Here is a 15,624-nt window from a genome sequence, read left to right on the forward strand (position 1 = left end):
ACTTGGGGACCAAATATACGATGAACTCATTTCCAAACTAGGTCAAATAGAGCTAATATACTATGGAGAGGCTGCTTCCTTTTTGACCCAAGGCTTAAGCTTCAAATATTTCATATTTAGATATAAAAATAATGGCCTTTAATTGACTCCCCAGCAGGTGTCGATCCCACTCCCCACCCCCTGACCCTCGTTGTTAACCAGTGATGCTGATAGTTTAATGAGGAATTGGTATTTTGCTCCTCTCTAGCCTACAGCTAAGTCCTTGGGAGATAAGGATGATAACATTCATCTCCCCTTTCTGCTTCCCCCTAAAGTTTAATTTGGCACCTTCCCAGCAGCTGAAAAGTGCCTCTCCAAGATCACCTTCCCAACATTATGCAAATGTCTAGGGCAGATGGAGATCAGCTGAGCATAGCACCTGACTCTGTACTTAGCTTAACCAAGACTAGTGGAAACCACACTTCAGTGAAATTGGAAGGACAGAAGATTAGAGAAGGAATCTCAGAGATCATGGAAGGTCAGACTTTTCTTTTCAGAGTTGAGAAAAGTAAGACCAAAAGTGATGACAGCAACAGGACTAGAAAAACCTGGTGTCCAGAGTCCTGGTTCAGTGCTAAGTCATGTTAATTTAGGAGAGAGAAAATGTGTAGAGCTTTAGGGGGAAAAATGAATAACTAAAATATTAAATCTAATCCTATAGCATTTACTAATCATTTAACGATGGGGCACTAAAAGGTTAATTGATAAGCTGATGGCACACATCCAATATGTGCCTGAAGCAGGACTTGAATCCAAGATTTCTTGACTCTGATAACATTTTCCTAAATACTATAACATGCTAAAATAATGACATAGAAATAATAAAATATTAATAATATTTCAAGTAGATCTCATCCATTTGCATATATAGTTATTACTACAGCCTTATGAGCTTTACTATCCCTATTTTATAGATGAAGAAATGGAGATTGAGAGGTCAAGTGGCTTACCAAGCATCATGCAATAAGTGTTGAGACAATATTAAAAACCAATATCTAACTTTTAAATTAGGAGCCACGATCATGGTGTTACTGAGGATAGAAAAAATTAAGAAAGAGAACAGACTTAAGAGAAATGTTTAGTTAAAGGCAGTAGTGTATTAAATGGAATTGTATTCCAAAGCTACCCTGGAATCCTCTGTACAATTTTATAGAGATCTACTTAAGGTCTTTATAGAGAAACTTGGGATCACAAGTAATGGAAAGCTAGCACATACTCCCTCTTGGAAGATGATAGCAATATTTGGTAACTTTTGAAAATCTACCTAGGGACCTTGTCTACCCTGAGGATTGTACAGCAACATGATGTAATGGAAATAATTCTAGCCAGGAACTTAGAATCCTAGGTTCTCATCCCAGCTCTCAAAATGGTGTGACTGCATACAAATGCTTCACTGCTGTAGCTTTGTTTCTGCATCTATAGGATAACCAAGGTAAACTAATATTTCCTGCCTTTCTAAGAGTCTGTAATTCTCATTCTCATTGCTATTTCTTGAACTTTCTTAAATATTGATTGGCCCCCATGGTAAAAAGAGAAATTGTGTGAAAGATTGACAACGAATTTTCAATTTAGAAAATAGTTCAGTTCTCCAGTACTAACTTTTCAAAACTAAAAGGATGTGTGATATCAGTGATTGGGATACTCTTTTCATTGATATGCAAACTGAGATTCCTTCATGCCTTACTAGATAGGCTTTATGAGCTACTGTGGCCTACCTGTTGCTCTGCCTGTATATGTATATGTCTATAATCTACATATGCATGGTTTTATAGGGATGTCATGTACAAAATTGTCACGTATCTGCCAACTTCATGTTGATGAAGATTTCTCCAATGTCAGTCCCAAAATGTATTGATTATATTTCCTTCTTCTCTTCAGTCAGGTCTGATAAGAACCCAGGAAGCAGATTACTTCTTGAAACCGCTTCCTCTGCACCTAGCCCTTAAACTGAACTATTCAGCACCTGATGGACATCATTCCCATGTACTTTACAAAAGATCCATAGGAGCCCAGCCTCACAGTGATAACGAAATTATGATGATTGAGAGGAAAAGAGAGCTGGAAAAGCACAGCAGATTATATCAAGAAAACCAGCATCTTCACCATGGATTTAACCTCAAGCACCCACAAAAACAGCATTTCTGTGGAAGGCGCAAGAAATGTATGTAAGGGCAATTTTTTATTTTATTTCAATATTATTTATAGAGACAGCATGTTGTAGTGGATAGAGAGCTGGCCTAAAAGCCAGGAAGGCCTGTGTTCCAGTGTTGTCTCAGATATATGTTGCTTTGTGACTCTGGGCAAGTCTCTTAACCTTTCAATGCTCTCAACTACAAGTTGCAGAGAATCAAGAAATCAATAAACATTTATTAACCACATACTATGTATCAGTACTGGGGGTGCAAAAAGATAGTCTCTGCCTTCAAGGAGCTCACAATCTGATGGGGAAGACAACAAACAAATGAATACGTAAAATAAGCTATATAGGACCAATAAGAAATAATTAACAGAGGGAAGGAACTAGAAATAAAAGAGAGAGGGAAGGTTACCAAGATGGCATTTTAGTTGGGATTTGAAGAATTCAAGGGAAGTCAGTAGATGGAGATGAAGAGGGATTCAAGGCATGAGGGACAGCCAGAAAAAATGGCTAAAGCTGAGATGAAGTGTCTTGTTCAGGGAACAGCAAGGAGGACTGTGTCATGGATCAAAGAATACCTGATAAGCTTAAGGTGTAAGAAGACTGGAAATATAGAAGGGACCTAAGTTGTAGAGAGTTTCTAATGCAAAACAAGAACCCAAACTCCATAAAACAAATTATTTTGTTGGGTTTTAGAGTTCTGTGAAGTTTTGATTCAGTCAAAGGGCCACATCTGAGCACCTAAAAGGCCACATGTAGCCTCGAGCCCAAAGGTTCCTCGAAGAGGACACTGCTGAAAGAAAATTATTTTTTTCCTAGCCTACAGCTATGATATACATGTATTAATTTATATAAATGTCAAAGTTTTAAGATAATACATAAAAAATGCAATAGGGATGGGAAAAAGACTGGACCTCTGATGTCACTGGAGTAGAGAGCTCCCTGGTGAGGAAACTCTCTCTAGCAATGTAGGTCTATACCTTCTTAACTACTTAGTTCCTCAGCCCACTCACTTTCCATAATGTATTCCTCTATTCCACCTCAACTACACACAAAGATAGTCATAACCTTGATCTTGCCATCATCCACCAATATACCACTTCCACATTCAAAAATTCTAAAATCTCCTTATCAGTGGTCCTATCTCTGATCTCATGTTGCTCATTTCCAAATAAAGCTTAATATTTGTGTTGTCCTCAAAGTTACTTGTCAGCCTCAGATTATTTTGAGCTTTAGTTCTATTGACACCATCATGAAAGTTATGCTATGCTTGTTTTATCCATACTCCATTTTTCTTGTGTCCATCTTTTTTACTTGTATTTTAAAAATATATGTTGGTTCTAGAGTTCCTTTTCATACATCATTCTTTTTGATAACTTTCTCTTTTCCTACTTATAGGACTCATTTATTTGTCAAAAGGTCTATGTCCCTCCTCTTCAGGAAAAATCTCATAACTGTCACTTATTTCCAAATGTTGGTCCTTACATCCTTTCTATTCTGTTGCATTCTTCCAGTTTACTTCTATCTGTTTAATTATTTTTCTTCTTTATTTTTATATTTATATTTTTATATTTAAGTCTTTATGTTTCTTGTAAGGAAGAATTCATTCTCACTGGCTACACATAATTCAGAGGTGACTCTCAGGCCCCACTATCTTCCTTCTTTAGAGGGAGCTCAACTTGCACTTTGAGCATAGGCAATAATTTACTTAGCCATGGCAGAAATTAAAACATCAGATATACTCTATAAAGCATACCAACAAATGGACTCTGCTCTCCATACTTTAAGAAAGTGAGACGCAGAGTCCCTTGTTTTCTTTCTAGCTGATTCCCTAGGCAACTATTGTGGCAAATTTTGTTTTGTTTGTTTGCTTTTCTGGGAGTCTTCAACTCTGGGGCAATTGCTGTTTCTCACCTTGCTAGCACCTTTGCAAGACACAGCCCAACTGCATTCCCTCAGCAACTTGGCAACTTAACTTTACACTGTCTTACTTATCTTTTCTAAATAGCTTTGTCATTTTACCAACTTCTTTCTCCTTGATTCATTCTATTCCTTTTCTAGTCATTCTCCTTTTCCTATAGAATTTCTCTTCTTTCAGCTCAACTGCTTCACCAATTACTCCTTATTTGCATTGGGCCCTTCTGCTTTAGTTGTCTTATTCTTGGAATTCTCCTCCTCCTTCTCTAGCTCTTCTCCTGCTTCTCTTCCACTCTTCTGATCTTTCTCTTCTCTTCCTTCTACTTCAGCTTTTCTTCAAGTCTTCACAGATTTCCCCTACCCTTTATTCAATTCCACACATTATTCAGAGTTATGAAATCCTTCGAATTCCCTTCATAATTCCTTTGACTTCTTCAGATCAAGTCCTTTTCTCACAAAAGTTGGAGCTAGTTAATTAATCATCACATTTTTTGTTGATAAGTCATGTAGCAACAGGACAGAGATCATAGTCTGAAGAAAGCACACTGGATAGCTCCAAGAGAAGTTGGTTCTTTAATTAATTTCCAAAGTGAACGAATCAAATTTTTTTTCTTGTTTACTTAACCACCTGTGCACCACCCTGTATGTCAGACTCTTACCATATTTTTTTAAGTATGCTTCAATCTGTATTTAGACACATCACTTCTTTCTCTGGGGATGGATAGCATTTTTCACCATAAATCCTTCAGAGTTGTCTTGAATTGTTGTACTTCTGAGAATAACTAAGTCATTCATAGCTGATCATCTTGCAATATTGCTATTACTTTATACACAGTACAATTCACTTTGCATCAGCACATGCAAGGCTTTCCAGGTTTTTTCAGAGAGCATACTGCTCATCATTTCTTATAGTACAATAGTATTCCATGATAATCACATGCCACAATTGTTCAGCCATTCCCTAATTGATGGGCCTCCCTTCAATTTCTAATTCTCTGGCGGCAGAAAAGAGCCACTCTAAATATTTTTGTACATAAAAGTCATTTTCCTTTTTGTTTTCATCTCTTTTGGGATACAGACCTAATAGTGATATTGCTAAGATATCCATGGTTTTTATAACCCTTTGGGCATAGTTCTACAGAATGATTGAATCAGTTCACTACTCCACCAACAATGCATTCATGTCTCATTTTCCCCACATCCCCTCCAATATTTGTTATTTACCTTTCCTGTCCTATTAGCCAATCTAATAGGTATGAGGTAGTACTTCAGAATTGTTCTAATTTGAATTTCTCCAATTCATAATGAGTCAGGTTATATTTTTACATGGCTATAGATATCTTTGATCACTTCATCTAAAAACTGATAATATCTTTTGATCATTAATCAATTGAATGGCTCTTATTTTTATAAATTTGACTCAGTTCTTTATATATTTGAGAAATGAGACCTTTATCAGAGAAACTTGCTTCAAAAAAGTTTTTCATAGTTACTATTGCTAACTGTATTTCTTTCCATGTTTGTTCTCTTCTCTCTCTCCTTTCACCTTGTCCCTCCTCAAAAGTGATTTGTATCTGATGACCCCCTCCCCCAGTCTGCCCTCCTTCTATCACCCTCCTTCTCTTATTCCTTCCACTCCTATTTTCCTATAATGGAAGATAGATGTCTATACCCAATTGAGTATGTGTGTTGTTCCCTCTTTGGGTCAATTCTTTTTTTTTTTAACTTGATAATTTCTTTTTTTTTAATTTAAAAAAAAATTTTATTAATTTATTTTGATTTATCAACAATCACTTCCATATACTTTTGAGTTGAAAAATTTTCTCCCCCTTTCCTCCCCCCCCCTCCCCAAGACAGCACACAATTTGATATAGGCTTTACATTTACATTCCTATTAAACATATTTTCACATTAGTGAAGTTGTAAGTAAAAATTAAAACCAATAGGAGGAACCATCAGAAAGATGAAACAAAAATCAACAGAAGGTAAAAATAAGTGATAGTGATTCGACTTCCATAGTTCTTTCTTTGGATTTGGACAGCATTTTCCATCCCGAGGCCTCTGGAGATGTCTTAGATCCTTGCAATGCTGAGAAGGGTTCAGTTTAACAATATTAGTCATCATATATCATGGCTGTTATTGTGTACAAAGTCCTCTTGGTTCTGCTCACTTCACTCAGCATCAGACCATATAAGTATTTCCAGGTTTTTTCTGAAGTCAGCCTGTTCATCATTTCTTATAGCACAATAGTATTCCATTACATTCGTATACCACAACTTGCTCAGCCATTCCCCAATTGATGGGCATCCTTTCCATTTCCAATTCTTTGCCACCACAAAAAGAGTTGCTATGAATATTTTTGTACATGTGGGTCCTTTTCCCATTTGTTTGATCTCTTTGGGATGTAGCCCTAGAAGTGCTATTGCTGGATCAAAGGGTATGCACATTTTTGTAGCCCTTTGGGCATAGTTCCAAATTGTTCTCCAAAATGGTTGGATCATTTCACAACTCCATCAACAATGTATTAGCGTTCCAATTTTCTCACATCTTCTCCAACATTTATCATTTTCCTGTTTTATCATGCGGGCCAATCTGATAGATGTGATGTGGTACCTCAGAGTTGTTTTGATTTGCATTTCTCTAATCAATAATGATTTAGAGCATTTTTTCATATGACCATAGATGGCTTTAATTTCTTCATCTGAGAACTGTCTGTTCCTATCCTTTGACCATTTATCAATTGGGGAATGGCTTGTGTTCTAAATTTGTCGTAATTCTCTACATATTTTAGAAATGAGGCCTTTATCAGAGAGACTGGTTGTAAAAATTCTTTCCCAATTTTCTACCTTCCTTCTAATCTTAGTTGCATTGGCTTTGTTTGTGCAAAAACTTTTCAATTTAATGTAATCAAAATTATCCATTTTGCTTTTCATAATGTTATCTATCTCCTGTTTGGTCATAAATTTTTCTGTTCTCCATATATCTGATAGGTAAACTATTCCTTGTTCTCCCAGTTCTTTTGGTCAATTCTGAGGAGAATAAAGTTCACTCACTTTCCCTCACCTCCCCCTTCTTCCACTCCACTGTGAAAATGTCTTCTTACCTTTTTTATGTGAGATGATTTACCCCATTCTACCTCTCCCTTTTCCTTTCTCCCAGTACATTCCTGTCTCACCTCTTAATTGTATTTTTTTTAGATATCATCCCGTTATAATCAAATCACACCTGTGCCTTCTGTCTATATATACACCTAACTGCTCTAATAAACAGAAAGGTCTTATGAGTTACAAATATCATCTTTCCATATAGGAATATAAAGAGTTTAACTTTATTGAGTCCCTTATGATTTCCCTTTTCTGTTTATCTTTTTAAGCTTCTCTTGAGTCTTGTGTCTGGAAGTCAAATTTTCTATTCAGCTCTGGTCTTTTCATCAAAAATGATTGAAAGTCCTTTATCTCATTGAATTTCCATTTTTTTTTCCCCTGAAGGATTATACTCAATTTTGCTGGGTAGGTGATACTTGGTTGTAATCCTAGCTCCTTTGCCCTCTGGAATATCATGTTCCAAGACCTCATAGTCTTTAATGTAGAAGTTGCTAAATCTTGTGTTATCCTGACTGTGACTCCATGATACTTGAATTATATCTTTCTGGCTGCTTGCAATATTTTCTCCTTGGCCTGAGAACTCTGGAATTTGTCTGTAATATTCCTGGCAGTTTTCATTTTGGGATCTCTTTTGGGAAGTGATTGGTCGATTTTTTCAATTTCTATTTTACCCTCTGGTTCCAGAATATCAGGGCACTTTTTCTTGATAATTTCTTGAAAGATGATATCTAGGCTCTTTTTTGATCATGACTTTCAGATAGTAGAATAATTTTTAAATTATGTCTCCTGGATCTATTTTCCAGGTCAGCTATTTTTCCAATGAGATATTTTACATTATCTTATATTTTAAATTCCTTTGTTTTTCTTCTATTGTTTCTTGATTTTTCTTAAAGCCATTAGCTTCCAATTTGCTCCATTCTAATTTTTAAAGAAGAATTTTCTTCAGTGACCTTTTGGACCTCCTTTTCCACTTGGCCAATTCTGCTTTTTAAAGCACTCCTCTCCTCATTGGCTTTTTGGATTTCTTTTACCATTTGGCCTAGTCTGTTTTTTAAGGTGTTATTTTCTTCAGTATTTTCTTGTGTTTCCTTTAGGAAGCTGTTGACTCATTTTTTTTACATGATTTCCTTGCATCACTTTCATTCTTCTGTCTCTCTTACTTAATTTTCAAAATCCTTTTTGAGCTCTTCCATAGCCTGAGACCAATATATGTTTTTCTTGGAGGCTTTGGATGTAGGAATTTTGACTTTGTTATCTTCTTCTAAGTGTGTGTTTTGATTTTCCTCGTCACCTTAATAACTTTCTATAGTCAGAGGATTTTTTCTTTGTTTGCTCATTTTCCCAGCCTATTACTTGACTTTAGCTGTTTGTTAAAGTAGAGCTCTGCTTCCAGGGTGGAGGGCACACTGTCCCAAGCTTCAAGGATTTTGTCCAACTATTTTCAGTAATACTTCCAGAGACCTGTAAATTTTCAGTTCTTCCAAGGTGTTATGATCTAAGGATCTTCTGGCCTGTGCTCTGGTCTGTGAGGGATCACAAGTGCTCTTTTCTGCCCTGGAATTGTAAGGAGGGTCCCCTCTCCTCTGTGGCCTAAAGCTCTGCTATACTAGTGTTCCTGTTCAACCGGGGCTGCCACCCAGGATTGGGACAGGGAATCGAGTATGGGCAAAGCAACAGAGTCCTGCCTCAGTGCTAGCAAAAAGGCTCCTGTAATCTCCTTCTGACCAGTGGTTCGACCCCCTTACTCTCTATGGGCTAAGAGCTTCTGAAACTGCTGCTGCTGCTGCTGAATAAGTCACTCCTAAGACCTGCTCCTGGTCTGCTTGGGCCAGGTCTGTGCTGGCAGGCCTGTGCTGGACTTTGCTCCCCTCTCACCCAAGTGCACAGACCTTTCCTGCTGACCTTTTAAATTGCCTTTGGCATCTGTGGGCTAAGAAGTCTGGAAGCTGCCACTGCTGCCAAATGATTCAGTCTCCCCAAGGCCTGCTCTGGGCTTGCTGGGGCCTGGTCTGTGCTGGCACCGCCTGTGTTGGACTACACTCCTCTCTCACCCTGGTGTGACAGACCTTTCCTGCCATCCTTCCTGGAAATTTGTTTCATTCCATCTTTTTTGTGGGTTTTGCTGCTCTAGAATTTGTTTAGAGTCATTTTTAAAAGGTTTTTGAAGGGGTTTGGGGAAGATCTCAGTCAAGTCCCTGCCTTTTCTTAGACATCTTGTCTCTGCCTCTATTTCTTTAGATTCTTAACCATCCTTAAAAGAGCAGTGTTAGGGTCTGTATTCTTATCTATCTTCCTTAAGGGATGGGGGAGGAAAATGATTCCTCACCTTCTGATCAGTTTGGAGATTCTGTGAGATGGTTATGTTCCAGAAAGATTCTGTTGATTCTGCCCCCTCTCATAGATTCCACTTCATCCCCTTACTCATTTTCCAAAATCTTAGCTTTCCCACCCAGGACTATGCTCCTAGTTTTTTTCTGATGGTCCCCAGACCAGCCTTGATACTGGATATTAATTACTTAAGGTGAAGTAGGAAATCTTAAAAAAAAATCTAATGCAATTAATTTCAACATTGGATGCTTTTTGAATACATCTATTCATGAATTTATTCTCTTTCTCTGATACATCAGTTGACATTCCATCTTTATCTGTGATATAACCACTTTTTATGAACAGGATAAATAAGGATCTCAATACTTGCTCAGGAATGCCTTTACCTGATAAGTCACACTCAGTTCACTATTCTGCAGCATGGACTATGTAATGATTAAGATTTTATTAATTGAAGTATTATCGATTGGGGGCATTCTGAATGGTGTTTCTGATTTTAAAAGGTAACTAGAACATATAATAATTAAGTTTGGGGATATTTCCCCATGAGGTACACATGGTTTAAAACAATGCTTAAGGCAGAGTGTAGCCAGTGTGTATATAATGCTAGATATGTTTACAAGTCTTTAAAAATCAAGTCTTTAAAAAAATCATTCTCTGTTTACTGTATATTGTACAATTATAGTTTCCTTAAGTTTTCAAGATGAGACATATAATTTACCACTCAAACAATTGGGTTTGCTCAATCCCACATTTGAAATTGTCTAACACACAATCTAACCACATTTTTTTTTATTTTTTCAATCCAAAGATAATTTTCACACAACCTTATTTGGATCATAAGATCATTTTGGAGCTAGAAGCCTGGAAGACATGGAGCCTCCCAAGTCTCTACCTAACAGTTGTACATACCCAAAACAAAACAAACAAAAAAGCCATAAACAAAATCTTAACCTAGTTATTCTAACTTGACAGACAGAAGAGTCTTTGTCTTCTAAATAAACACTGATGGTGTTTTCAGAGGGTTAGCATCACATTAGGGTCTGGGATAAAGGGTTTTGTTGTTCTTGTTCTTGTTTTTTAACACAAAGCTAATAAAATCCTTACTTCTGGGAGACAAAATCCAGTTGAGACAAGAGAAAGAAGCATTCAAGTGCTCATAGGATCATATGGTTAGAGCTGCAAGGGGCCCTAGAATTTCTCCAGTCTGAACTTTTCCTTTTCCAGATGATGAATTGAGGCCCAGAGAAGATGTGACTTATCCAAGGCCATGTGGAATAAGTAACCAAGGTGGAATATGGACTGCAAAGTCTATGCTCTACACTGTTACCCTTATGCATTCTACGTTTAATTCAGTGTAACAGAGTGAATCTCAGAATAAGAACATTGTAAATAGTGAACAAAAGCTCTTTTGCAACATCTATCCTTAAAAATAAGAAACTTTTATTTAGGGTAGCTTCATTTGTATCTGTAGCTACTCCTTTACGATGCCCCTTTTCAAAATATGCACAGGATTATAAGAATCTATTGGAGTTATGCCTCCAACTGCTGGGAAGGAATAATATGTGGACCCAGTTCATTAGTTTGCTGTTGGAGGGAGACACCCAAAAACAAAAGCTAAGATAAGATACGTGCTACGGTGACATCTATAGCAACAACTGCAATATCTGTCTGGTTTTGTTCAGGTTTTGCATCACTGTGCAATAAGCTATGTACAATATTTAGCATTAATAACTTTAAAAAAAAAGACTTGCGAGTGCTAAGTTGGACCTTTTGAAATGAGAGAGTTTCTGCTTTTCATTGATTTCCTCTGTTTCCTTTCACAGATATGCCAAAGCCTCCCAAAGAAGATCTTTTCATCTTACCTGATGAGTATAAGTATCCATTGCGGAACAAGCGTTCTCTCCTGAAAACCCACAAAAATAATGAACTGAATGTGGAAACACTAGTGGTAGTTGACAAAAAGATGATGCAAAACCATGGTCATGAAAATATTACAACATACGTCTTGACTATACTCAATATGGTAGGATAGCACTTCTTGTTGAGGCCAACTGGGTAATTAAATCTTTCCTAATATCTGTCACATCGCTAAATTAGCATTTGCCATTCTGTTACTTGGGGATTCATTTAGCAATCATAAGAAAACTTTCTCGGTGAATTTCACAAATTCCATTCAACATTAAAGTACCTATTATATTCATAACATTGGAGCAGCAGAAATTTAATAAAAGTATACTTACTGTCAAAGATCATACAACCTTAAGGGGAATGAGACATATACACATATAATGATAATGCTACAAGTACATGAGAGAGGTTGAATAGAGTGGCATGAAATTTGAAGAGGAATGGAACTATTCAAGTTTGGCTTGAGACTTTGTGAGAAAGTAACAATAATTATAATACTATAATCATCTTAACAGCTCACATTTATAAAACACTTTCAAGTTTTTAAGACACTTTTCAGATGTTATCTCATTTGTTCTCCCAACAACCCTGTGTGGTATGTGCTAGTGTTAGGTCTATTTTACTGATGAAGACTCAGACTGAGGCTTAAGTGACTTGTCCAACATCGCATAGCTCATAATAGTATAAGGCAAGATTTGAAACTTGAGCTTCCTGTAAAGAAAGAAAGGATTATAGTAAGTAAGGGGGAGAATGTTCTACATGGAGGTTCGCCAGAATAAAAGCCTGGAGGTAGAAGATGGCAGGACAAAATGTGGGAAATGTGGGTAGGACAGTTTCATTAAAATGTAAAGTCCATGAAGGAGAGTGGTTTGAAATAAGGTTGGAAAGATAATTTGGAACCACATAAAGACCTTGAATGCCACACTAGAGAGTTAGCATTTTATATTATAGATAGTGAGAGTTGCTGAATATTTTTGTGTAGAAGAGCGATGTGGTTAAGTCAAGAGTGTGCAAGGTGTTTTGACACAGGGAGAGACCAGAACCATAAAAAAATCTAGGTGGCTAATATGAAAGAAAGCTCAGTTTGTGAGATATAGAATCAGGGTGTTTACAGTGGGAATAGAGGTGAAGATGGACCTATGATATATAAGGAGAATTGAGAGACTTGGCAACTAATTTTATGTGGCTAGAAAGAGAAAGGTAAAAATCAGAGCTGATTCATTTTCAGCTTTCTCTATTCTAGAGAGCTGTTTGTCATTAACTGAAGGGAATTAGATTGGGAGAAATAAATTGAGGAAAAATCTGTGTAACCACAATAACGTCTGTGTTCATGAGTACTAAACAAACAAACAAACAAAAACAAAACTCTTGAGGGTAAATTCCCAGAAGAGGTTGAAATTTTTTGAGTAAAAATATTTCTCTTTTAAACTAACAAATAGTATGCATAGATATTTAAATGTCTTATGGCTCAACCATTCTCTGCCTTCAAAACAGAACTGCTGAAAGCTGGGTGAACATGACTTAATTTTTATTATTAAAAAAAAGATATGAAAAAAAAAGATATGTAAGGACACCTTTTTCTGCTCAAAATGCCTTTCTACTGACCTTGAAGTGTATTCTCCCTGTAACAAGCATTAGGTTCTCAGTAAAGGAAGCACCACCTCATTCATTCTTTTTTCCTGCCTTCTTTCATTCACCCAAAAAGTATTTATTGAACACATTTTGTGTAAGAGATTGTCAAGACATAAAATGTTCCACATAAGTGAATTTTCCAAATAAGAAAACTTTAATTCTGTAAGTACTAACACTTTTTATCCCAACCACTTTTAGTGGAAATGCTTTTTAAAAATGTTAGTCATATTTTCTTGTCTTAGTAAATAGTTTATTGAAAATAGTTTTGTCTTTTCTTGATTCCTCAAGATCATCACTGTGAACTTCCATTATTGTACTCTTATAATGGAGTGATGCCCTCTGGAGCTCATAAAGCAAGTTCCATTAAATATCTCATTAAATATCTGCACAAAATGCAGAACTCTCTTCGAGGTGCCCTCAGAGACTACTGTGATATACAAGACTATTTACCTTCAGTTCTTCAGAGACATGGTGGTTTTTCCTCTGTCCATGTGTCTCATCTTTTCTTCATCAGTTCTTACTGATGATGGAATATTTGCCACTCACTACTGTCATAAGGGTTTCTGATTTCAGTTGCTTCTGATGGGTTGATGTTTCTCTCTTCCCTTTGCCATCTATCTTTTCTTCTTTTTTTGCCTCTTCCACCTGTTTTCCCTGATGTTTCTCTCATTCTCCTGGGCTTCGAGGCCAACCAGCAGATACTGACATTGATAGTCATCCACAATAATGATCAGTAAATCAATCAATCAAGTCTTAGGCTGTTTCCATTGCTGTTCATGGCTCAGAAGTAATTTGTTTTGCTGTGTCTTTTTACTTCAGGAATTATTGAGGGTGTTCAAGGTTTCTAGAAGTTTGAATTCCTTATGATCATGCTATTAACTGCAGTATTCTTAGTGATCTAAAAAAACTGGTGTTGCAGTTTCAGAGCAGAGGGAATCTGCTGTCTGAAAACAGTGCTTTAAAGCAAGTTATATGAAATAAGTGAAGGCTTTTGTGACAAATGTGCTTTCCTTGTTTTCTTCAGGTGTCTGCTTTGTTTAAAGATGGAACAATAGGTGGCAACATCAACATTGCAGTTGTGGGTCTGATTCTTCTAGAAGAGGAGCAGGTACAGTATTACTGAAAGTTGTTTGTTTTTTTTCTCAGAGAAATGGTGCAAATTCAATGTCTTACTTTCATTTATAGAATAGCCACCTTGATTCCCTAACTCCATTTTGCCTGAGGCTGAAAATATTTTCATGTTTCATATCTAAAGTAATGAATTTTTCATCAATTAATTCAACACTATTATTTAATTTCCTGTAGTTTGTATGTAGAGGGGTCAAATAATCTTTCAGATGTCTTGTGTGAGTGGGAATAGAAGGCAAGGTGAGAACTGCCTTCATTTTTTAAAGAGATCAAAAGATTTAAGTTGGTTTCTATGTTAAAAAAAAAAAGCAAAACTTCAAATATATTTGAAATGTGGTATACAGACTTTATCTTTTGCCAGTTTGAGATTTTAGAATACCAAGTGGCAGTGTTGGCAGTAGAAAACCCCCCAAAATGGTGTATATTCTGTTTAGCACTAAAATTAGTTAAGTTGTTTTGATACAATTTTGTTTGGGATCATTGGAAACTACTCATAAACACTAGTTCTTTTATCACTCCAATGTTTCTAACTACTGTTGAACTAGTTTTCAGATCATAATGTCTTGGGTTTTGAGTTCCATAGAGAATCAACAGTAATTACTTTCTAAACTCACTTCTCTTCTTGGCATCCAATTTGCCAGTTTTATGAATTTCCCAAAGCAGAATCTGTCCATGTATTTAAATGGTGACCATTGTAGTGATTTCTTCTTAGTTCTAGGCTTTTTGCTAATTACTGGTTATGTACATCTCTAAGAAGAGAAAGGAAAATATTCTCTGCTGTTGGGATCCCAGACCCCCAGTTCACATGTGTAACTTTATATTTTTCCATGTCTGCCATGATGAGGAAACTAGGTAGGAGGTACAGTTGAATAGTGAGGGAAAGCACATACTTCCCTAGCTCCTCTTTGCTGATATCCCATTCTTACTCATTTGGGGGGTTTTATGACACAGGCTATATTCGGGAAGGACAGTTATTACCAGATCCTGTCTTCCTCTTGCCTGGTAAGAGATGGATGAGGTTCTGGCAGAATACAAAGGGGCTTTATTCTTCCTTTCCTGTGAACCCAACCAATATCCAACCTTGTTCTCCTCCCAAAAGGAAAGGAGAGCAAATTCAGCTCCAAGGTCTTATTTTGTGTGCTGAACCGATCAATGTTTCTAAAGTGACAGCTTAATTATTTTGTGTTTTAAAACTTCTTCACCTTGGAATTTATCCAAGCTGCAAAGAGGACAAGAGTCTGTCTTTTGATCATACACCTGTGTTAACTTTAATTAATGTAATTTTTCCTGGAAATCACCAGCTGAAGAATTTCAAGCATGTTGTGTCTCTTTACAAATGTTTTTACACATTGGCATTTAACTTCGGTTTGCTCCTTTCTGTGGTAAAATCCATAATATTGTTTTAAGTAGAAGATATCACCATTTGTT

General features: G+C 36.5%; 1 protein-coding gene across 1 annotated transcript in view; it reads left to right on the forward strand.

The window, feature by feature from the left end:
* The window catches only part of ADAMTS16 (ADAM metallopeptidase with thrombospondin type 1 motif 16), a 246,212-nt gene that overhangs the window by 76,120 nt on the left and 154,468 nt on the right, over positions 1-15,624 (forward strand). Inside the window, exons 4-6 of the mRNA XM_021004427.2 lie at positions 1,918-2,200; positions 11,352-11,551; positions 14,093-14,176. Of these exons, the coding sequence (XP_020860086.1) occupies positions 1,918-2,200; positions 11,352-11,551; positions 14,093-14,176 (567 nt within the window). The remainder of the gene's footprint in view (positions 1-1,917; positions 2,201-11,351; positions 11,552-14,092; positions 14,177-15,624) is intronic.

The sequence above is a fragment of the Phascolarctos cinereus genome, unplaced genomic scaffold (assembly GCF_003287225.1).
Source record: "Phascolarctos cinereus isolate Bilbo 61053 unplaced genomic scaffold, phaCin_HiC Scaffold_4;HRSCAF=312, whole genome shotgun sequence".
Lineage (NCBI taxonomy): Eukaryota > Metazoa > Chordata > Mammalia > Diprotodontia > Phascolarctidae > Phascolarctos > Phascolarctos cinereus.